Source organism: Oryza glaberrima, chromosome 8 (assembly GCF_000147395.1).
Source record: "Oryza glaberrima chromosome 8, OglaRS2, whole genome shotgun sequence".
In the NCBI taxonomy this organism is placed as follows: Eukaryota; Viridiplantae; Streptophyta; class Magnoliopsida; order Poales; family Poaceae; genus Oryza; species Oryza glaberrima.
Genome location: NC_068333.1, coordinates 1,692,258 through 1,716,201, shown reverse-complemented (window position 1 = coordinate 1,716,201; position 23,944 = coordinate 1,692,258). Strand labels below are relative to the sequence as shown.

The following is a 23,944-nucleotide window of genomic DNA, read 5'->3' as shown; positions in this document are numbered from 1 at the left end:
CCATTTCTTGTGGGCTTCCGGGGGGCTATGACTAGTTTTGAGGGATGAGGTGATCGATAGGTGATGGACACGGTTTACGATTTCGGTTCGAAATTTCGGCAATTTCGCCCCCTCCGACAAGCAAATGTATCGACCGAAAATTCGGTTTTTCCAAAATTTTGATTAATTTGGTAAAATTTTATTTAAATTCAGTTTATTTTCTAAATAATTTCATGCAAAAAGTATGAAAATTCCTGAAATTTTCGGAAATTACAGTGACACCAAAATCCCGAAACTTTCGGTCTAAACCAGAGTTTTAAATCTCCCGCTGTAGCTGTTTGAGAAGGGTTTTAGCTATTTGTTCACATGTACAATTTAGTCGCTATAGCTCCATTTAGCCCGCTATAGCTGCCGCTATAGCTGTTTGAGAAGCTAATCGCTAAATGTCTTGGCCCCCTATTTAAAACATTGGTCCAAACGAAATTGAAAACCCTGGTGATGGATGGAAACCAAGCAAGCCATCATGGATTAAGTGGTCAATTCATTATTACGACATTGCTCAATCCAAACAAAACAGCACATTAGTGATGAGTGAAGATGAAAAGCTATTCGGTTGCAGGAGCACTGCATATATAGTTTGATTGAGTTTACGTTCGCTGAATCTGGTTGGATATGAAGGGCAAATAAACTATCCAATAATTTTGCCAATTAGCAAATACTAATTGATTCATTCCTAGGCAAAAACCAGCAGGAATGTAGTCGATCTCCTGTTTCTGCAGCCAAACAGCCCAGAAACTAGTAGCCGGCCGAGAAACATATCTATATATACTTTGTATAAAGTTCATCCACTAATAATAGTTAGTACATATTTAACCTCATACAAGCATGCAATATCATGCCAAAAAAAAAAAGTATGCTCCAATTTTATTAGCCTTATCTTGGCTGCGTTTTTTTTCAGATTCTCCCCACTCTCAACAGTATTCACGGAAAACGAAGCGGTCCATTAGCACATGATTAATTAAGTATCTGTTAATTTTTTTTTCAAAATGGATCAATATGATTTTTTTAAGCAACCTTCGTATAGAAACTTTTTGTAAAAAAATGCACCGTTTAGTAGTTTGAAAAACGTGCTAACGGAAAAAGAGGAGAATCTAATCCTACTAGCCTGGAAAGAACGGGCAAGAAATTTGAAGTACTCAACTGGACGTACGGCCCCCTTTTTCTACACTGCATGGAATAGCTTGCCCATAGTCTGATCACTGCATGCAAACCACTAGAATAGTCAAAATAGTCTGCAAGCAAGAACAAGGATTTTGATACTCTGTTCCCCTGAAATGCATGCAAGCACATCGATCGATCTTACTCTCCTTCCCATCAAATTCTCGTCTTTATAAGCTCCAACCATTCTTCCCGATTAAACACACATCTCCTATCATCACATCTCTACATACAAGTGACCAGTGAGAGTAATTTGGCGCCATCCATGGCGGCATTAAGCCAGCTGGTACTAGTTACAGCCTTTTTGGCCGCTGCATTGCTCCCACTGGGCATGGCGGCGACGACGTATCCCATCGGCAGCTTCTGCTCGGAGTCCGGGATGAACTACGGCGATCTCAACAGCAGCGAGGCCGTCGTCAGGCGGCGCAGCGTCAACTTCGTCGTCTCCGACCTCGTCGCCAAGGCGCGCACCGGCGGCGGATTCGCCACCTCCAGAGCCGGCAGGGGGTACGACGCCTTCTACGGCCTCGCGCAGTGCCGCGGCGACGTCTCCGGCGCCGACTGCGACGCCTGCCTCGCCCAAGCCGCCAAGCAGATTGTCTCCAACTGCAACTACACATCAGACTCCAGAATATGGTATGCTATTATTATGGATCCTAATTCTACATGCTAGTATATTGTATCTCGATCTAGTTCCAACGGTTTGACAAGCTAATAATTGAAACTTTAACTATCTATGATTTTTATAATATTTAGTTTGAAAGCAAATATTAGAACATGATATATACATTATTCTTTAAAATTACTTTTTAAAAAATTAAAATTTTACCTTTTTTTGTATATTATAATATATAAAAATCATTGTAGAAGTCGTATTAAGGACCATTTTATTGTCCCAAACATTAAGAATGATGGAACATAAGAGAGTACACATGATTTCACGTTGATTGTTTAATTTTCTCCTTATTTATGTGCTTGTGCGCGCGGGTAATGTGCATATGTACTTACAGGTACGAATACTGCTTCATGCGGTACTACAACTACGACTTCATCGGGGAAGTGGATACGAGGGAGGATGCAAGCGTGACCATGATAAATTGGCAGAACATGGACAACCCCAAGGCATTCCAGAAGGCAGCGGGGAAAGCTATGGGAAAGGCGACAGCACAAGCTGTTGCAGTGGGTAGGAGTGGGCTAGGCAGGGCGAAGGAGCAGTACACGCCGTTTGTGAGTGTTTACGCGTTAGCACAGTGCACGCGAGACCTAGCGCCGCCAGCGTGCGCACGGTGCCTATCAGAGATAGTGTCCAAGTTTGACAAAACTTGCAACAACGCTCAAGGATGCCAGATTGATTACAGCAGCTGTTGGGCGCGCTACGAGATCTACCCCTTCTACTTCCCACTCGAGGCAGGCAGTCGTGCCACTATCGACATGTCCAAGTACACCAAGGTCACCATGCACTAAATAAATCTAGCATATACATAGGCTATGCGTACAATGCGATAATGCATACATACATACGTCGTACCGTGTAGCAGTATATGCAGATGTGAGATCAATCCCAATAATAGTATTTATGTTTATGTTTAATATCAGGAATATGTATGCAACGAATAAATCATATGTAAAAGGTTATATATGTATAAAGTTGTATCACCCTTATTTATCATGCTAGCTGCAGTTTGTTTGGAATAAATTAATAAAGATGTGTATTGGGCATGTTGTACAATATCAGAAACTTATGTTCTCATATTTTCTCACAATAAATTAATTGGGCAAGTTTAGCGGCCATTCTTAATGAGCGCCACAGTAATGTGAATGTGTATGTTTGAGTTTGACATAGATGTGGATGTGAATATGGAGGTGGAGGTGGAGGTGGAGGTGGAGGTGTGGATGAAAATAAGTCTATTTGGGGAGCTTAAATTTCTAAGAAACAACTAATTGGTAGCCAACTTCTGGGTTCTAGTTTATCTTCTAGATTCTACAACTACATCTTCTTCTCAGAATCTGGATCAAAAGTTGATTGTTTGAGGGAGCTTCTGATTTTGGGAGAAGCTGCAGCAGCTAGAAGCTCCCCCAAATAAGCCCAATGTTTGCACGGGGCATTGGGTACTTGGTTGCACGTTTGCACAATATGATTCTCATGGGCTACCGGGTATTGGGCACTTGGTTGTGGAAACATGAGATTAATTGTACCTTCCTTCTGTGTTTTGCCTAGGAGTACCACTAAAATGACTAACTGGCAAAATTTTGGATAGTGCATTTGCCTTTCATCCAACCAAATTCACCGAAAACAACTTCAATAAAACTCAATTCCAATCGGATCTCGAAGGCAAGAAGGTTATACGGTACTCCTGTGCAAACCGAATAGATTTTTAGCTTTTCAACTTTATTCACTAATAGGTTGTTTTGTTTGGATAGATTGAGTACTGTTATAGGCAATTGAGCACTTAATTCTAGATGGTTAGTCTGATTTAATAAGGATAGGCTTCATCCACCCATCACCTCATCTATATGGTGGATAACAAGTCAGCTTGGCTCGCTAAGACTTGGTTCATTTGATCTTCTTATCTCGACGAGCCATCTTGACTCGGCTCATTGAGCATAATGAGCTGAAATCGTAGCTTAGCTTTGCTCGTGAGTTGACTCGTTAACTTTGTTAAGTCTAGCTTAGCTTTGTAATTTTAAATTTACTATTTTATTATATGTTAACATAATAATTAAAACTAACTAATGAATAACTTACTATACATACAAATGTACAAATAGTTTGGATATAACTAGAAGTTTAAACACTCGTAAAGATGCACTAAGTATATAAAAATATGACGATCTCTTCTACTAACGAGTTAAATAAGACGATCGTGAACTGACTGATTAACTCATGAGCCTAAAAATATAGCATGGTTTGAATCATAAATCATTAGAGTTCGAGTTCAAGCCGATCGGAACTAAGCTCGTTCCACTAACTTTGAGCTTTCTTACTACCCCTAATTAACCTCATCCCTCAATAGTATGTACCCGGGGCTAGGGTGAGCCGAGGGCAAGGGGGATAGCTTAAGTGAGGTGATATGCATAAGCTTAGTCAAAATATTCCTATTCTAGATGGAGCAGGCATCAACTGGTGTTGGTCCTATGGACCGTGAATGGATTTGTCTCTGGCCTCCGGGTACATCTGAACATGGATGAAAATTTCGGTTCAAAATTTTAGAAATTTTCGCCCCCCACCCCCCCTCCGGTCCGGCAAATATTCAATTTTTTTCAAATATTGTGAGAATTTGATCATAATTTATTCAAATTCAGTAAAAATGTATTAAATTTTTTTTAAAAAAATCGTTAGAAATATCCGAAATTTCTATTCAAAACCCTGTGGCAAAAGTAGTCCCTGAAAAGCAGGTCGGCAGCTAGCTAGTCCACGATATCCGCGACGCAAGTCTGCAAGAGTAACATTCGTGCCCACACGCTGCCAGTGCATGGACGAGCATGGCTCATGGCTGACTCGACATTAGAAACCATTAGAACAGTCAAAACAAGTCTGCAATAAGGATTATGATACTATGTCCTGTACTATTCCCTGCATCGCAAGCACATGATATCGATCTCTCTTAATTAATTTCCCATCCAATCCAGTGCGCGCGCTTGATCGATCGTCTTAATTTATAAGCTCCAACCACTGCTCCCGATTGAACCCAAGCCAGCCACACACATCTGCTCACTCCAGTAGCTAGCAAGAAGGTGAAGTGAGAGTGTGAGAAGTAATTGGAGCTAGCATCCATGGCGTCACCAAGCAGAAGATCGCACCATTGCTGCCTGGTACTAGTTGCTCTCTCGTTGGCTGCAATGTTGCTCCCAATGGCCATGGCTACTACGATATCGATGTCTCCCATTGGCACCTTCTGCTGGAACCCGAGCTACAACGAGATGAGCAGCGGCGAGGCCATCGCCAGGCGGCGCAACATCAACTCCGTCGTCTCCGACCTCGCCGCCAAGGCGCGCGCCGCCGGCGGATTCGCCACCTCCTCCGCCGGCAGGGGCATCGACGCCTTCTACGGCCTCGCGCAGTGCCGCGGCGACGTCTCCGGCGGCGACTGCGACGCCTGCCTCGCCCAAGCCGCCAAACAGATGGTCACCAACAGCAACTATACATTAGACTCCAGAATATGGTATGCGTGCGTCATAATTCTACATGTCATATACTTCCTCCGTCCCCAAAAAAACGAATTTAGAACTGGATGTGACATGTTCTAATACAGTAAATCTAGATAGAGGCATATCCAGATTCGTAATACTAGAATGTGTCACATCCAGTATTAAATTGGCTTTTTATGGGACGGAAGGAGTAGTCTCTTCGGTTCTATATAATTCTCAACGTTTTGGATAAAATTAACGTCAAACAATTTAAACTTTAACTATTAGTGATTTTTATAATATTTAGTTTGCGAACACTATAACATACGTATGGATTGGTTTTTAAAAGGTGCTTTAACAAAATTAAAAGTTTACTTATTTTTTTGTGTATATTATAATAAAAAATACAGTTCGAATATATTTTTTTAAGACCATGTTATTATCCAAAGCGTCAAAATTGAAGGAATCGAAGAGCACACATGAGTGGCAAACTATAGATTTCATACACCGGTTGTTTAATTTTCTCTTTGTTTATGTGCTTGTGCGGGCAATGTACATATATGTCCTTGCAGGTATGAGTACTGCTTCATGCGGTACGTTGACTTCAACTTCTTTGGGGAGATGGACACAAGGACGGACGCAAGTGTGACCCTGAGGCAATGGCCGGACATGGACAACCCCATGGCGTTCCAAAAGGCGGTAGGAAAAGCGATGGGGAAGACGATGGCGCATGCTGTCACGGTGGGCAGTGGTGGGCTAGGCAGGGCGAAGGTGCAGTACACATCATTCGTGAACGTCTACGCGTTGGCACAGTGTACGCGGGATCTAGCGCCGCCAACGTGCGCACAGTGCCTGTCAATGACCGTGTCAAAGTTTGCCGAGGCCTGCGGCAGTGGGCAGGGGTGCCAGATCAACTACAGTAGTTGTTGGGTGCGCTATGAGATTTACCCTTTCTATTTTCCACTCGAGGCCAATGGGCGGGTCACCACCGACTTGACAAAGTACACCAAGGTCACGATGCATTGAATAAATATATATATATATATATATATTGTATAGTACAATACGATACTGTATAAGTGCAAGCATACACACGTCGTAACGCATAGCACTATATATATTATGTATATTATGCGTACCTGAGATCTGTCCCGGAACAAGTATTTTTGATGATGTTTTATTTCAATAATAAGTCGTGTGTTGGAGGCTTTATATTTATAAGCTGTACTGATTCTTAATCAGCATGCTGCTAGTTGGAATAAATAAATATGTGTACTGAGGTATGATGTACGCGTGAGTGAACGAATAGTATTTTTTTTCGAACGGTCAGGCAGTTGCCGATGTTTTATATAAAGAAGAAGTTGTCTCATTTTAAGAAGAAAATGAGACCAAATTTTACAGTATATAGTTAATTACGAAAAACTATACGAAAACCATAACTATTGCACCAAACAGAAAATAACAAATCTAAACTACATGGCTACGAAAAACAGAAAAGCCAAGTTCAACAAACGCTATTCACCACACACCTTGCAAATCAAAGTATCAAGTTGGAAGATCAAACAAGGCTCCCTGCACAGGCAAATACGCAATGTTATCGTCATCACACCATCACAGGCGAATCCAACTTCGCTAGGAAATGCTAGGGCCAGGAAAGGCTTGCCGACCAACAAGCTTGCATTGCTACCCTACATTGGAGCAAAAACTCAAAGGGCGAGGTCCTACTTGGGTCATCGTTGCCAAGCTCGCACTTGCACAGCAGCTACAACTTCTCAACAGGACACTAGCCAAACCCCGCCTAAAAACAAGCATGGCTTCGATTTATCATTGACAAGCTCGTCGACCACCTCTACGCAGCAGCTCCGACTTCTTAAAGGCCATCCATAACAAAGTGGAGCACGACTATGAAATTGCTAAGGATTAGCTCGACGATGCCTTCAGGAGGAACGACGTCAAGCTACACCACCATCATCAGCCCAAGAGTTGGGCTAGGTTTACACCCGTAAAATCCAAACACGGCAGGACAATGAGGCAAAAAGGACACCTCCAACGAGGAAACGATGCACATAGGCATCATCATCCATGCTTTCGCCTTGGCCTCCACCAACGTGTTGTGAGGATAGCTCCACTGCCAATGTTGTGCGCGCTCTCAAGTCTCAAGTGTGCAAAGCAAGCACTTTTAGCCATAGCATGCCAAGTTGACCTTATGTCCTACATTGTAGCCACCGTCGTCCCCCAAGAACTGGAGCCGCCATTACCATCGATGCACCAGCAAGTCGGGGCGAACCACGCGGCTCCCATTGCTGACCAGCACGACAAAAGCCCCATCACCATCGTCGTCCTCAACCGCCATCGCCGTCTCACCAAAAGAGCTCCCCACAATCGAAAGGAGTTGGCCATAGCAAGAGAGGAGTTCCCTGGAGAAGAAGATGGAAACGGCTGGCTAGCAAGAACGAACAGACTCTGGAAGCTCACATATTTGTCATGGCGTTGCTGCCAGCCCCTGTTGTCGGTGCGGGTGGTCAGTGCTCGTCATCATTCTCATTGACCTCCACACTCGCAGCCGCGTCACACCGTGCCCGCGGCGCCCTCCTGCCGCCATCGACCAGACGTGCCCCTCCACGCCACGCCTGTGGCCTCCCTCCTATCGCTGTCGGCATCGCCACCACGGCCACACCGCGCTCGTGGCCGGCCTCTTAGCGCCGCTAGGCAGTGCCCGAGGCCGATGTCCTGCTGCCGCCAACCGCGCCACGCCTCCTACTCGACCTCGGCCAGATCTGGTCACTACCGCACTACATGACCAAATCCGGCTGTGAAGGCCCAGATCCAGCCATGAAGCGCTGCCCCTCGCCATGCGGCTGTGGCGAGGTTAAATTTAACTTCCACAAGTTTTTTTTCGTTGTAACTTCTAAAAGTTAAATTTTAACTTGTATATATGTTTGTGGAGTGATTTATTACATATTAATCTATCTTGTTTTATTTTTTCATAATCATTTGGATGACATGTAAACAACAAGAGGATATCCCCTCAAGAGTTTAGAATCAACTCACTTGAACAACTAGCATTTCACGCGATTGAACCCATCACGCTTTACGCATTCCTTTTCAAAAAGAATATTTGGTATATAATCATCTAAACACCAGGGAAATTTCCACAGAAATAGCAAACTTTCTACTCGATCAGAATACATTATACATATATAGATGGTAAATGTTTCACTCAAAAACTTTGTGTAAGCAGTAAACTTTCCACCTAGATAATTTATGCATAGTAAAGAAACTTTCTACTTACAAACTTTGTAAAGGACTTTAAGAAAAAAAACCTTTTATTATAATACATTTTATAGATGTTTTAAATTGAATTGAAAAAAACAAGATAGAAAGGAAAAAGAAATATTCTATGCACTTTCTGTTTATTGGGCCGAAATTGGCAATTGAAATAGGCCCAATATGCAAGCACAGGATTCGTGCAAGCTGAGTGTACGGATGCATGTATATCATTTTGGGAGACAAATCATCATTAGCGTTAGACAAAAAGGGTATGGTGCCAAATTCGCACGGGGTTTGGATCGATGCACATGTTCGCAGTTCGATTCTCGATCGGTGGGCTACTGGGTTTTGGGCTGTTTGGCTGCAGAAACAGGAGACTACAGTGGATTTTGCCGAGGAATCAACTAGTATTTGCAAATTGGCAAAATCATTGGATAGTGTATTTGCTTTTCATCCAACCAGATTCAGCGAAAACAAACTCAATCAAACTATACAGTGTCCTGCAACGCTGCAACCGAATAGTTTTTCAGCTTTTTCATCTTCACTCATCACTAATATATATATGGGCTCTTTAGTGAAGTGAGAGTATAACTCAACTGGTTAGATTCCTTATGCTGGAACTAAGGGGCTGTTTGGTTTCCAGGGACTTATTCCAAGTCCCTGTCACATCGGATATTTGGACACTAATTTGGAATATTAAACATACACTAATTACAAAACTCATTCCATAAGCTTGGACTAAATCGCGAGACGAATCTTTTGAGTCTAATTATGTCATGATTTTGACAATGTGATGCTACAGTAAACTTTTGATAATTATGGATTAATTAGACTTAAAAAATCGTCTCGCGGATTAGCTCTCATTTATGATATTAGTTTTTTTATTAGCCTATGTTTAATACTCTAAATTAGCGTCCAAACATCCGATGTGACATGGGCTAAAAAGTTTTAGCCCCATCTAAACACCCCCTAAGCCATCTGGATTCAAATTCTCGATTTGACGTGGGTACTCGCACTTACAGCTAATTGTTCTTTCAGTATAGACGATTTACCGGTCGACAACAATCTAGTTTTTCAGAGGATGTGCGTGTGGGTGAGCGTGCGCACTAATTGCGAGTGCTTAAATTTATGTTGTGTTTCTCAATATATATGGGCTGTTTAGTTTTGGATTGATTGAGCAATGTAATATAAGTAAATTGACCACTTAATCCTAGATATATGCATGGTTTGTTTGGTTGAAGAAGAGACATGATAGGTTTATCCAATCCATCACCTCATCCCTCAAAAGTCAAAACTAGTGACAGCCAGCCCACAAGAAATGGTAGCTAGCAGGCAGGCAGCCAGCTAAGCTAGCTAGTCTGCGATATCTGCAAGAGTGTCATCCGTACGTGCAATAATATAGTTTTGCCCACAGTTCTAATCACTGCATGTCTGCATGCAAACCTTTACAACAGTAGTAGTCAAAAACAAGTTTGCAAACAATTAGAACAAGGATTTTGAAACCTGTTGCCTGCAGTTAACGTACTGCAAGCACATTGATCAATCGATCATGCAATCTCTCCTTCCCCATCCAATCCTCCCTCTATATAAACTCCAACCATTTGATCCCAATCAAACACAAGCTAAAGCCATCCTCCTCTACTGAAATCTCTAGCTACTACTACTGCTACTCCAGTAGCAACAAGAGGCTGAATTGAGAGCAATTGGCGCCATCCATGGCGGCATTAAGCCAGCTGCTACTTACAGTCTTCTTGGCCGCTGCATTGCTCCCACTGGCCATGGCGGCGACGACGACGACGTATCCCATCGGCAGCTTCTGCTGGGAGCCGGGGATGAACTACGGCGATCTCAACGGCAGCGATGCCGTCGTCAGGCGGCGGAGCATCAACTTCGTCGTCTCCGACCTCGTCGCCAAGGCGCGCACCGGCGGCGGATTCGCCACCTCCAAGGCCGGCAGGGGGTACGACGCCTTCTACGGCCTCGCGCAGTGCCGCGGCGACGTCTCCGGCGGCGACTGCGACGCCTGCCTCGCCCAAGCCGCCAAGCAGATGGTCTCCTACTGCAACTATACATCAGACTCCAGGCTATGGTACACATATATACTCTGTGGATCCTAATTCTGCATGTTATGTAATCTCTTCGGTTACATAATTCTTAACATTTGAAAACAGTTTAAACTTTGACCGTCATTCTTTTCAAAATATTTAGTTTAATTTGAGAATGCTAGCTAGAACGCAACACATAGATTAGTCTTAGAAAATACTTTAATAATATTAAAATTTTACTTATTTGTGTGTACTGACTTCGTTTTAAAATATAAATATTTTTAGCTATAAGTTGGGATAAGTTTTGTTTAGATTCATAAGTAAAAGTTGTTATATTTTAGGATGGAGATAATATGCTATAATAAAAATCATAGCTAAACATATGTTTTTGAGACCGTGTTATTATCCAAAGCATCAAAATAATGGAACCAGAGTACACATGGGTGATAAATTATAGATTTCACATTGGTTGTTTAATTTTCTAGTTGTTTATGTACTTATGCGGGATGTATATATGTACATATAGGTATGAGTATTGCTTCATGCGATACGACAACTATAACTTTCTTGGGGAGGTGGACACGAGGGAGGATGCAAGCGTGACAATGAGACAATGGCCGGACATGGACAACCCCAAGGCTTTCCAGAAAGCAGCAGGGAAGGCAATGGGAAAAGCAACAGCGCAAGCCGTTGCGGTGGGCAGCAGCGGGCTAGGTAGGGCGAAGGAGCAGTTCACCCCATTCGTGAGTGTCTACGCATTGGCACAGTGCACACGAGACTTATCGCCGCCGTCGTGCGCGCAATGCCTGTCGGCAGCAGTGTCCAAGTTTGATAAGGCCTGTGGTAGCGGACCAGGGTGCCAGATCGACTATAGCAGCTGCTGGGCGCGTTACGAGATCTACCCCTTCTACTTTCCGCTTGCTGCCGTCGGTCACGCCACCATCGATATGACCAAATACACTAAGGTCACCGTGCATTGATAAGAATATAAGATCATTGTGAGCCCTCCTCAAATAAGTACTTGTGTTGACGTTTAATTTCAGTAATATGATAAATTTGTATCGATCCTTAGCATGCTAGCTTCAGCTAGCTTGGAATAAATAAACAAATAAAGATGTGTACTGAGGGCACGTTGTATGAGCAAGTGAATTGAATAGTATTGAAATCCTTTCTTACTATACAATTATCTCCCACTAATTTACGTCAACTATTTTCTAGCTCTTTGATTGAGCGGTACTATATTACATAGTGTTATTACTTGTACAGTTATACCCCAACTAGGATATTTGGGGTATTTAACTAATTGCTATTTGTAAGATGTGTTAATTAAGAATTTATCGCTTGTAGTCTACAACATCTGAACCCTTGTGTTTATATGATATATGGTTCGGTGGAAAATCCTTAATTATAATATCTCTGTATTTTGGTTTGACAGCAACGAACTTCATGGGCTTCACCGGAAGTGACTCTTGAGGCCTGTACGTGGTCCAGTTGAGTATATTTGGCAGGAATAAGTTCATCTAAGGTCCCTTAACTTATCAACGAATCCGATTTTCATCCTTCAATCACAAAACCAGATACAACGGGTCTCTCAACTATCAAAACCAGTGCGAATTAGGTCCCTCGACGGTTTCGATAGCAGTTTTGACTGACGTGGCGTCTACGTGGCTAATTTGACTCGGTCTCGATCTGACGTGGCACTGACGTGGCGTTTATGTGGCAATTCAATTCGGAAAATTAATAAACCCCGTGGGACCCACATATCAGTTTCACACACAAATTAATAAAAAATGGCGGGGCCCTGGGCCCCACATGTCATTTCATCCCTCTTCTTCCTCCTCTCTCTCCCCATCTCCCATCTCGTCATCTCTCTCCCCTTTCCTCTCTCGCTTCGGCACTCGCGCCACTCTCCTCATCCCCAGGCCTCTCTGACCGCCTCCTCGCCGCCCGCCATGAGCTCCACGAGCGGCAGGAGCACCTCGCCGCTGCCTCCTCGTAGCCGACCTCGCCGCTCGACTTCGTGCTGCCTGCGCCTCACCCGTTCCCCTCGCCGCCGCTGCCGAGCTCAAGCCTCTCTTGGTGGATCCCGAGGGATCTGGATCTAGTCAGGACGAACCCGGCACGGTTCATGATAAGCAAAGGCGGCTGCGCCGTCGCTGGTCCATCACCAGCTTCTCGCTGTCCACGCTGACCAACTCGCTCGTCGTCGGCGTGCCCATGGCGCGCGCCATGTACGGCGAGTGGGCGCAGCAGCTCGTCGTTGTCAGCTCTAGCCAAGGATTACAGCAACACGCACACTTCAACTAGCTGGAGCGAAAATCTTTGTGGACAAACACAGAAGAATTTCTCTACAACGAAGGCCTTATCTAGTTTTTTCTCATTCACTTGGCACTTAACTCAGGAGATTACATGACTTTTATAGCCCAACAGACACACCACTAAGCAAACAAACTTCGCCCGCATTGTACGCGCACGCAGCACGCGCGCGATCCAATTAATTCGGCAGCCACTAGCTAGCCGCATGCACGAAGCTAACTGCCACACAAAAATAATGCTAACAGTTGTCCAGCTCTCCGTCTTCCAGGCCATCGTCTGGTTCACGCTGCTGCTGTTCGTGCTCGAGGTCAGGAAGGCCGCCATCGGAATGTATGTCGACGGCGCGTCGTCCTCCGACGAGTCGTCGTCGTCGTCGACGATGACGCCGGCCAGCAGAGGACGTCGAGGCCAGCGCTGGCGCCGCCGCATCCACGGTCATCGTCGTCACCGCGGCGAGCGGCGCCGACAAGCCGTCGCTGTGGGGCGCTGGTGAAAGTGGTGGCGCCGCTCCCTCCTCTCCCGCCAGCGGTCATCGGGGAGAAGGGCGGCGGACGGCGGCCATCGGGGACAAGGGCGACGACCGGTGGGAAGGAGCTAGGTGAGCTCCCTACTCTACCGGCGAGCGCGTGCAAGAGCGAGATGGCCGGCGGCCACTCTTCTCCATTTCCGCCGCCGCCCTCGTCGCAAGAGAGAGAAAAAGAGGGGAGATGGGGAGAGAGGAAGCAGAAGAGGAGGGGGTGAGTTAGACTAACATGTGGGGCCCACGTGGACCTGCCATTCTTTTATTAATTTGTGTGAAAATGACATATGGGCTCCACGGGGTTTATTATTTTTCCGGATCAAATTGCTATATAAGCGACCACATCAGTGCCATGTTAGATCGAGACCGAGTCAAATTAGCCACATAGATGCCACGTCAGCCAAAACCGCCATCGAAACAGCTGAGGGACCTAATCTGCACCGGTTTTGATAGTTGAGGGACCCGTTGTATCTGGTTTTGTGGTTGAAGGACGTAAATCGGATTCGTTGACAAGTTAAGGGACCTTAGATTAACTTATTCCTATTTGGCATGGAATATGCGGCCTGTGATCCAGCTTGTTGGGCCAAATCGCTGCGAAGGCCCAGTCGCTACGCACCTACATTTCGATCTTATACTTTGGCATTTTCTTTTTTTAAAAAAAATCTACATTTCGATTCCCTACTTTGCAACTACAGGTAGTCATTGCGTGTTTGATCACTTTGTCATCGTTTTTAACCCTACCAAATTTGAGTATTACTAATTGATAAGACAACAAAATAAACATATTCTTGTCACTACTATCATACCAAATTTTGTAGAAGTCGAAAGCTTTCACTCTTAAAAGCTCTATTGGTAACAACTTTGGTAACACCAAAACATATCGAAAATTGATAATGTCAAATATTGGTAGGCTTAAAAATGTAAACAAAGTGAACATACTCTGTTTCTGTTTTTTCCTTATTAGACGAAACCTTGACATAGAGGGTCCAATAAGGCTTACAAACACTACGTAATCTAATAATCTCAGAATAACACGTGTCCAAGATAAGTGACTTGTAACTAGTAGCATATTATCAGTGCGTTGCCATAGGATTTTAATTGAAAAAAATATCATTGTACATGTCATTTTTTAATTTGTAAATATATTTATTATTGAGATGTGGACCCTTTAGCCCTATATTATCATTTTTTTTTCTTCTCACAAAAGTAGGTATGTAGTGAGGGGGTGATTGACATATGGGCCTCACAATTTAGTTTTTTCTTTTCAAAAAATAGAGAGTTAGTGGTGAGGGTGTTATAACAGATTCACCACCACCCTACTCCTTTCTAAAGGAGTATTTGTTAAAGATTCACCCCACCCTCCTTAACATTCAACAGAAAATGCCTCTAAAAATTGTCGAATATAACGGTAGTACAATTACAATATACTACAACTAATATGTAATGTAAGTAAGATGTAAGCAGTGGTGTGTACATCACAATTCACAAAAGGGGTCATAGGTTAGTGGATTGGCGTGCGCAAGGGTTCCATGTGCTGCATCCACGTTGACTATTTACCCCATCCCTGCTAGCACGCATCTTCAAGCCCATCTAACGATCAGAAATTTAACAAATATTCTCCCAAAGTTTTTGTTGGAAGTTAAAATAGCAAATCCGAGAGATATGTGAACCCTTTGGCTCTCGTACTGTTCTTTTTTCTTTTCATAGAAATAGAGAGTTGATGGTGGAAATCGTTGACACATGTTACTAACTCTCTGATCTCACAATGTCAATGTTTTTCTTTAAAAAAAACATATGGAGTTTGTAGTGAGGGTGTTGGCAAACTTACCACCAGTACCACTGTTCAATATCCGCTCATCACTTATTACTATCTTCGTCCCATAATAATATACTAATATAGTAATTACTAAAAATGCACATCTTAGTACTATAAATCTAATTAGTCTTTCTGTCTAGATTTAGTCTTATTCAATATTAGATTATTTTATTTTGGGACGGAGAGAGTACTAGATTAACAATGCCACTATCTCCACACAAAGAAAATACCCCCTCCATACTCATAAAGAAAGTCGTTTAGGACAATGTTTAAGTCAAACATTGGGAATATAAATCATGAATAACTCTTAAGTTGTTGAGTTTGAAAATGTAAAAATTATATGTATAGATTTGTCTTGAAAAATACTTTCATAAAAGTATACATATATCACTTTTCAATAAATATTTTTATAGAAATAAGAAGTCAAAGTTGTGTTTTGGAGGCCATGTCACTGTCCTAAACAACTTCCTTTATAAGTATGAAGGGAATAATGGACACATAGGGATATTGATAGTAATTCACAATACAAGCTAGGGCCGGAATTATGACGCATGCACGCAAGGTGGTTGACAATTCATTAATAAATCTGATATTGATCAATTGATGTACGTGGCCAGCCGGAATTAATTGGATGCTGCAGGAGCCTTAGTCTCTAGCATGCATTCTATTGTATTGCAACGTCTCCGGCCCATCCCGTGCATGACCACCTGCCAGTATAATGGACCCAACCAAATTTTGTGTAGAGAAGATCAGCATGCAATAAATATTTACTTCAGATTTTAGGTCCTTCACATCATTTTGTACATATAGAGAGCTGGGTGCAAATGTATATAGTCCAAATTAAGCATACCGCACTGTTTTTTTTTTTGGCCAAGTCTCTCTGTTTTCCATATTTAAGCAATTCAGGATAAGTGACTATTTAAGCTAGCAATTCAAGAATCAAGATAATAAGTGACTAAAGTGTCCCATTGTTTCACTGGTGGAGAAGTGCTTTTTAGTCCCGGTTCGTAACCCCCCTGTAGTCCCTGTTTTCAAACCAGGACTACCAATCCGGGACTAAAGATCGTTATCTTTAGTCCCGGTTCAAATACCCGGGACTAAAGATCGATCTTACTAAAGAGAGGGGATCTTTAGTCCCGGTTGGAAACACCAACCGAGACCAAAGAGAGGTAGCGGCGGTGAGATGGTCCTTTTCTTTTTTTTCTTTTTTATTTTCTCTCGAATCAAGTGGGATACATATCCCAAATCAAACCCCAAATCCCCAAATCAAACCCCAAACCAAAGTAACATCACAAATCTTATACATCACAGATCCATACAAATGTACAATGAATCACAATATTGTCCATACAAAAGTACATCACAGTGAATCACAAATAAAAAAACAATGTTGACTGCCGCTGTCGCCGGATGCCGGCCACGGCCCCATCGGCCGCCATCGCACGGCCGCCTACCGCACGGCCGCTGCGCGGCCGCCGCGCGGCCGCGGCCCCACCTACCGCCGCCCACGGCCGCCTCGCTCCGCTGCCGCCGCACGGCCGCCTGCCGCGCGGCCGCCTCGCTCCGCCGCCGCCGCCGCGCGGCCGCCTCGCTCCACCGCCGCCGCACAGCCGTGGCCCCACCAGCCGCCGCCGCATAGTCGCGGCCCCACCAACCGCTGCCGCGCAGCCGCCTCGCTCCGTCGCCGCCGCCCGGCCGCAGTAGAGAGGGGAAGGAGGAGGAGGAGGCGGGGATAGGAAGGGGGAGCAGAGAGGGGAAGGAGGAAGGGGAAGGGCCAGGGGAGGAAGGGGATATCGAGGAGGCGCTGGAGGCGGATACCGAGAGACTTAAAGAGGAGAGAAAAAAAAGGGGAGGGGTCACCACAAGGAGATAATTGGGGCGCGCGCTCGGCAGTCTTTTGGTCCCGGTTGGTATAAACAACCGGGAGTAAAACAACCGGGACTAAAGATAATTGGAGCCTGACCCTACCCACCAACTTCTTTAAACCGGGACTAAAAATGTTCTTTAGTCCCGGTTGGTAACACCAACCGGGACTAAAGATGATCTTTACTCCCGGTTTTTATTGCAACCGGGACTATTGTGGAATTTGGTCGACCGACCAAAGATGGTTTCTCCACCAGTATTTGGCCTAAAAACGGCTTATTAGTAAAAGAATAATTTATAGGTAAACTTTTATATCTATGCCCTTAGTTGTTTAATTATTAAAAGCCAATATAAAAAAAGAAACTACGATAAAAAGAACATAAAATCAACTCCAAATCAAGTTCACTTAAATTTTGACAACGGCATATCTATTGAATTGTATTCACTTTTTTGTGCTATTGATGACGCATTTTACTCTGTGAACAGATCAATTCACAGCTAGGTTCATATATAAATTTTTAGTGCATGTAGCTACGGAACCAACTCCAAATAAATCTACATGTAAAATAAAAAATTTAACAAATAAACCACGTAGATGTGAAAAGTAATACTATAAACGTAAGAAAATTGCTTGTCCTTTTTTTACTTCATTCAATAAATCACCAACCTCAAAAGTGAACAAGAAAATAATAAGGTTCTTATGACATTAAAGTTTTGATAATACATGTAACTACCGGAGTAGAATATATCCTTTAATCCATCCATCATAATCAGTTGTTACCCAGCTTGCGGCCGGTGTGGACCACAGCATTTAAGATTTAAGCTGACCTTCATAACACATAGGCCATGTGACTTGAAATGTCGCCTTTCCTACCTTCATTTCAAACAAAAGCATAATATGTAGTGCACGGTGCACCCATCAAATTATAAATGATTTCAATTGAAGTTAGTGTGTATCAAACCTGAACTCTGGATATTGCATGCATATTAAGTTGGAGCCGATATTGATGCAATAAAACTCTATAATAGCAGTACCCTATATATAGTAATACGTGGAAAAAACCATTGTTGAATATTCCTTTTAAAAAAACCATGGTAATTAATAAATATATGTTTTAGTCACGACCACTGTGGTGTGGTGGTGGAGTTGTATATCCATAGATATCAATAAATATAGTTGTGTCATCCTTCGATGCAGATCAAGCGACCAAAATACTTTTTCTGAAATAAGATTGATTAGATATTTAAATATAAGTGACTATTACAAGATTAATTATATTAAATATGAGATTATTGCAACCCTACTATCTACATGGTAAATCTAAAACTTCTGAACAATTTATTGGAAAAAAATAAACTAGATTCCGTCAAGCACATTCCGTTTTCTTGTAGTGAATTGAGATTCTCCATCTACAAAGATATATGCATGCGCGCCATACGTCTGGTCAAAATTAGAGTTACGTACTCCTACAATTAAATTATGTATATAACGCACTTAGATATATGCATGCCATTTTGCTGTTCATTATACTATTTGGTCAACACTAGTTTCCAAAGTGCTTTATCAATCATTTTTAAACAGTATAATAAAAAGATCATTTGAATTTATTGTTAATTTCAAAACTATAAAATAGTTAAAATTAATTAGTTCATGTTGATTTGGTTTGTAATTTTTTAATAATACATAAATCGGCCGTTGCTGCATCCGAGTTGGTTTATATAGACCAATAATGATTATTCTAGCTATATATTTTTCATATATACCGATGCGTGTTGTATAAACGTAGAACTGTAAAAGTTTGCATGTTTTATACAGTATACATATAAACAGGAGTATATACGTACGTATACGTACTCCATCAATCGGTGTAGTAGAGAGATCGAAAGCAATAAATTCTGGACCTAAACCACCTATTAATTCTTTCACCACAAGTCATGAACAGCACACAAAAACGGCTCTGTGCAGTACCGGCCGCTCCTGTTGCTCTGCCTGCTGTTGCTGATAAAAACCAAACACACCACTTACCGGCTGTGTGTTTCTTCTCTCTCTTTTTTTTTCACCCTGTCTTCTCCTGTATATATTATATATACATGTGTCCATTTACCTTTAGGCCCGGTTTAGTTCCTAAACAAATTTTTTTCACCCTATCACATCAAATGTTTGGACACATGCATATATAGAGTATTAAATATAAAAAAAATAATTACACAAATTGCGTGTAAATTATGAGACGAATCTTTTAAGTCTAATTGCGCCATGATTTGACAATGTGGTGCTATATTAAATATTTTGCTAATGGCGGATTAATTAGGCTTTATAAATTTATCTCGTAGTTTACAGGCGGAATCTGTAATATTTTTTTGTTATTAGAATACGTTTAATACTTTTAAATGTGTATCCGTATATCTGACCCGTAAACAGGGCCTTAATTAGTTCTCAAAGAGCTTGCTACTAGTGAACGTACACGTTCACCCTCCATCTATAATCTGTTTAGTCTTTACAGTATGCTACGTACGTTGACACGTACGTGCAGTACGTGTATATACATATGGTCGTGTGTTTGACATAGTTCTAGATTTACGAATATTTTTTAGAGTTGTGTATCTTTTGAATATTTTTTAGAGTTGAGTATTTCTGTTCCACGGATTTATATATTTAATTTGGAGAAGTGATCATATTGATAAACATTTGCATGAATAGTTTTGTTCCTATTTTAGAGAAAATATAGAATTTTAAATTCTTATAATTTAACTTGCAAATTCTAAATTTGACATACCCCACCACCTCACCTGTTCATGCCATGCAATTGCGAGGGGTTATATTGGGATTATTGGAAATTAGTACTGTAAATCCCTAATTCTATTTTTATGTTCATTGAAAAAGTATATCTCTATCTTATATATGCAACTAGATGTTACCCACTACTACATAAATGATCTTTGCAGATACCCCTTTTATTTTTACAAGCAGACCAAAAGAACATCCATATGCAAAATGATTTTAGGGTGTCGAGAAAAGACCCGCTTGCAAAAAATGATTTTCGTAGGTGGGCTCCTTAAGAGGCCCGCCTGCAAAATATAGTTACTTCGCACACGGACTTTTTTGATACCTGGGCAAAAATATAGCATCGGCTTCCCTCTCCTTTAATTTCTCTCCTACGTACCTCTCCGCTTCTCTTCCACTCCTCTCCCTTATCCTCATTTTTCTCCACTCCGATCTCCTCATTTCTCTTAGTGGCAGCGACAAGAGACGGAGGCAGCGATGACGATCTTCTGGAGGCGGCGACAACGGGTGCGGCGCTGGGTGCTCAACGATGGAGGTTTGTGAAGGCGGCAGCGACGATGGCGGGCGTGGATCTGGGACCTCGGTGGTGGTGGATCTAGTGCTCGAAACCTCAGCGACAACGGATCTAGTTCTTGGGACATCAGTGGCGGCGGAGCTGGTGCTGCCGGCTTCGGGAGCTGCAGGACCTCTGGCGACGATGGCGGACGATGCTCAGGAGCTCTGTGACAACGATGACGGAGGCAACAATGGGCTGCAGTAACGACGGCGACTGCACTTGTGAATCGAGGCTATCTAGGGTTTCAATTTTGGGATTTTTTGTGAGTTCTTTTCTTTTCGCATGTGGACGGCTTAACTGACCGCCACGAAAATCGCTTTTCGTGCATAGGTGCCCTGCCTGACTAGGAAAATACCACAATTTTTACAGACATGTATGGGGAGGCGGCCCACCCAGCTGCTTGTGAAAATAGGTTTTAGCCGCTTGCGAAAATCATTTCTGTAAAGTGGTGTCGTTTGTTATACATGTGACCAATATATTTACATATTTTGTTGTAGTATGGATTTTCACACCACCAACCGTGTATATGGTTTTTCTTCTTCTTCCATCGATGTGGTAATTATTATGTCTCCAAAGTAATTTATGGTTTATTTGGTGGAACTCACACATTCGGGTTTAAGTATCCAACTCAGTATATGTACTTGTGTTACAGCTATATTTTTTTCAGTGGTAGGTGATACACTCATCAACAGTGAGGTACTTAGACCCTGTTTAGATGGACTAAAACTTTTAAGTCTCTATCACATCAGATGTTTGGATACTAATTATAAATATTAAACGTAGACTATTAATAAAACTCATCCATAATCTTGGACTAATTCACAAGACGAATCTATTGAGCCTAATTAATCCATGATTAGTCTATGTGATGCTACAGTAAACATTCTCTAATTATAGATTAATTAGGCTTAAAAAAATTATCTTGCAAATTAGCTTTCATTTATGTAATTAGTTTTGTAAGTAGTCTATATTTAATACTTTAAATTAGTGTCTAAATACAGAGACTAAAGTTAAGTCCCTGATCCAAACACCACCTTATTGTGACTCCATAAATCTTAAGTTATAGAGAAAATCCCTTGTGTACCCCTGAAAGTTCACCTAATCCCTTTTGTACCCCTGAATTTTGCTCAATCCCTTGGATACCCCTGAATTTTAGTTTGGATCCCTTTCATGCCCTTTCCGCTAGTTGACCGTTAGTTGACCGTTAAATTCTTATGAAAAAGTCCATTTTGCCCTTTGGTATAAAGAAGCATATAAATTAATAGAGTATATTATTGGAGCATAGTAATGTGTTATATGAGACTATTATGTTTATGAGATAGTTATGCACCATATTATTTGCGATAAATATACTTTTAGATATGGCATAAAAAATTAATACTTATTTATTTTTTTAGCATATGTGTTCTGATAGTAATAAACAAATATGTTGTATTACTATGAAAACACATATGCTACATAAAAGAACTTTTAATAACTAATAAATAAGTATTAAATTTTTATATCATATGTAAAAGTAAATTTGTCACAAATAATATGGTGCATCACAAACTCATAAATATAATGGTCTCATCCAATAAATTTTTACATTCCAACAATATACTTCATTAATTTATTATGTTTCTTCATAGGAAAGGGCAAAATAGACTTTTTCAAAAGAATTTAACGGTCAACTAACGGTCAACTAGCGGAAAGGGCATGGAAGAGATCCAAACTAAAATTTAGGGGTATGTAAGGGATTGAATAAAATTCAGGGGTATAGAAAAGATTAGGTGAACTTTCATGAATACATTGGGGATTTTCTCTAAGTTATACGTTCATAAGGATCAGGTCTGACCTAGTCGATTAGATCAACTATGTGTCAACGTACGCTTGTACCGTCAAATGAGAACTATGGTTTCTTTTAGTCTTACTTTAATATAATAATCTTTTGTACGCAGTTGCCCCTACCACTCGAGATATAAATGCATGTGAGTTGTATACAACTAAATTATATTTATTATATACATTTCAGTTTCGACTAAAAATTTTTAAGTTATTATTGGCTAGTCTCTGTCGTTCGTACAAGCCTCTTATTTTATTTTAGTAACCCACTTCTTTTTTTTTCACAACTGTACTATACTAAAGCCATCCCCAATGCAACAAGGTAATTTTAATTGATGACTAAAATAGCTAATATGATAACACATTGTTTCATGTTTGTGGTTTTATAGGCAATACATATAAGGAAACAGCGTATACAAGGTTTCATCTAAGATACAAACCCATTTCATCTCTCACTTCATTATTATTTTTTACACATCATCCAAATTACTGATATGGAGTAGCACCTAATTTAATAGTAGAACGAAACTTGTATTGGAAGTGTCCTAATTGGCGACTCTTCATTCTGATCTAAACCGCATGCACGTAACTTAAAAAGTTATCCAATTCCATAAAAATGCTCCAAACTTTTTTTATTAAGATACAAAGGTGGTGTTTGAATCTCCTGAAAATGAAGATGAAGATTAAGTATTTCACGCAAAATGAGGTGATAATAACGTGTGATTAATTGACTTTTAATTACTACAAACTTAGAAAATGAATTAATTTGATATTTTAGAACGACTTTCATATAAAAAATTTTCGCACGAAATACACCGTTTAGTAGTTTGAAAAACATGCCACGAAAATCTAAAATTTAATCAACTCCTTGTAGTAAAATCTAAATTTTTACTTCATTTTTTTAACTGCTAAACTGTACATTTTTTAACTTAAAAAACAAAAAACTTTATATATAGAAGTTGCTTTAAAATATAAAACAAATCCATTTTAAGTTTAAAATTATTAAAACTTAATGACCTTCTTGTTTTACGTGTCCATACTTAATCTTCTTCTGCAGTGAATCCAAACAAACTAAAGAAGAAACAAAAAAGAGATAAAAAACTTTGCATGGTGTATGATAAATACTAAGCTAGTGTCCGTGTAGTGTAAGATGGCCGGTGTCAGACGTCACCGATGACTTTCAGCAAAACGTACGATAAAACCGCTTATCCATATATATTATTACACTAGGATCTAACGACTATAACCAGTATACTACTATATCGGTAGATATACGTGTTACGACACCAATGAACCAATTTTCCCAAGCGCGCGCCAGGCCATGCATGACGTACGAACTGCCGTATACATCTACGCGTATGTACATACACACCTACTAGACACGTAGTCTACATCGTATACCAATCTCTCTCTACCACTGCTAGCTGCGAGTGGTACTATACTACTCTACAGGAGAAGAGAGAGAGAGTAGAGAGAGAGAGAGAGATGCAAGAGAAGGGGCAGTGCGTGTCATGCAATAACTCCACGCTACGCCCGCAATGAATGCCCATTGCACCCTCTCCGCTACTCTCCCCCGCAATTACTCCCCCCCCCCCCCCCCCCCCCTCTTCAATACCCCGCACCC

At 41.5% G+C, this 23,944-nt stretch overlaps 3 protein-coding genes across 3 annotated transcripts; all 3 read left to right on the top strand.

Moving 5' to 3' along the window:
• The first annotated feature begins 1,314 nt into the window (after positions 1–1,314).
• Positions 1,315–2,909, top strand: LOC127782819 (cysteine-rich repeat secretory protein 55-like). The gene is made up of 2 exons (XM_052310087.1): positions 1,315–1,833; positions 2,208–2,909. Exons 1-2 carry the CDS (start codon positions 1,463–1,465, stop codon positions 2,659–2,661), a joined length of 825 nt encoding a protein of 274 aa, XP_052166047.1. The 5' UTR covers positions 1,315–1,462; the 3' UTR covers positions 2,662–2,909.
• A 1,917-nt stretch (positions 2,910–4,826) lies between these two features.
• Positions 4,827–6,525, top strand: LOC127782907 (cysteine-rich repeat secretory protein 55-like). Its single transcript, XM_052310185.1, has 2 exons — positions 4,827–5,360; positions 5,898–6,525. Exons 1-2 carry the CDS (start codon positions 4,972–4,974, stop codon positions 6,349–6,351), a joined length of 843 nt encoding a protein of 280 aa, XP_052166145.1. The 5' UTR covers positions 4,827–4,971; the 3' UTR covers positions 6,352–6,525.
• Positions 6,526–10,159: 3,634 nt separating this feature from the next.
• Positions 10,160–11,761, top strand: LOC127782911 (cysteine-rich repeat secretory protein 55-like). Its single transcript, XM_052310189.1, has 2 exons — positions 10,160–10,684; positions 11,167–11,761. The coding sequence occupies exons 1-2, from the start codon at positions 10,311–10,313 to the stop codon at positions 11,618–11,620; spliced, it is 828 nt and encodes a 275-aa protein (XP_052166149.1). The 5' UTR covers positions 10,160–10,310; the 3' UTR covers positions 11,621–11,761.
• Positions 11,762–23,944: the final 12,183 nt, after the last annotated feature.

What these genes read in the sequence shown, in the direction of transcription:
- LOC127782819 (XM_052310087.1), top strand. Translation starts at nt 1,463, where the DNA reads ATGGCGGCATTAAGCCAGCTGGTACTAGTTACAGCCTTTTTGGCCGCT. An exon ending in ACATCAGACTCCAGAATATG is followed by an intron (nt 1,834 to 2,207) that starts GTATGCTATTAT and finishes ATGTACTTACAG; the next exon opens with GTACGAATACTGCTTCATGC.
- LOC127782907 (XM_052310185.1), top strand. Translation starts at nt 4,972, where the DNA reads ATGGCGTCACCAAGCAGAAGATCGCACCATTGCTGCCTGGTACTAGTT. An exon ending in ACATTAGACTCCAGAATATG is followed by an intron (nt 5,361 to 5,897) that starts GTATGCGTGCGT and finishes ATGTCCTTGCAG; the next exon opens with GTATGAGTACTGCTTCATGC.
- LOC127782911 (XM_052310189.1), top strand. Translation starts at nt 10,311, where the DNA reads ATGGCGGCATTAAGCCAGCTGCTACTTACAGTCTTCTTGGCCGCTGCA. An exon ending in ACATCAGACTCCAGGCTATG is followed by an intron (nt 10,685 to 11,166) that starts GTACACATATAT and finishes ATGTACATATAG; the next exon opens with GTATGAGTATTGCTTCATGC.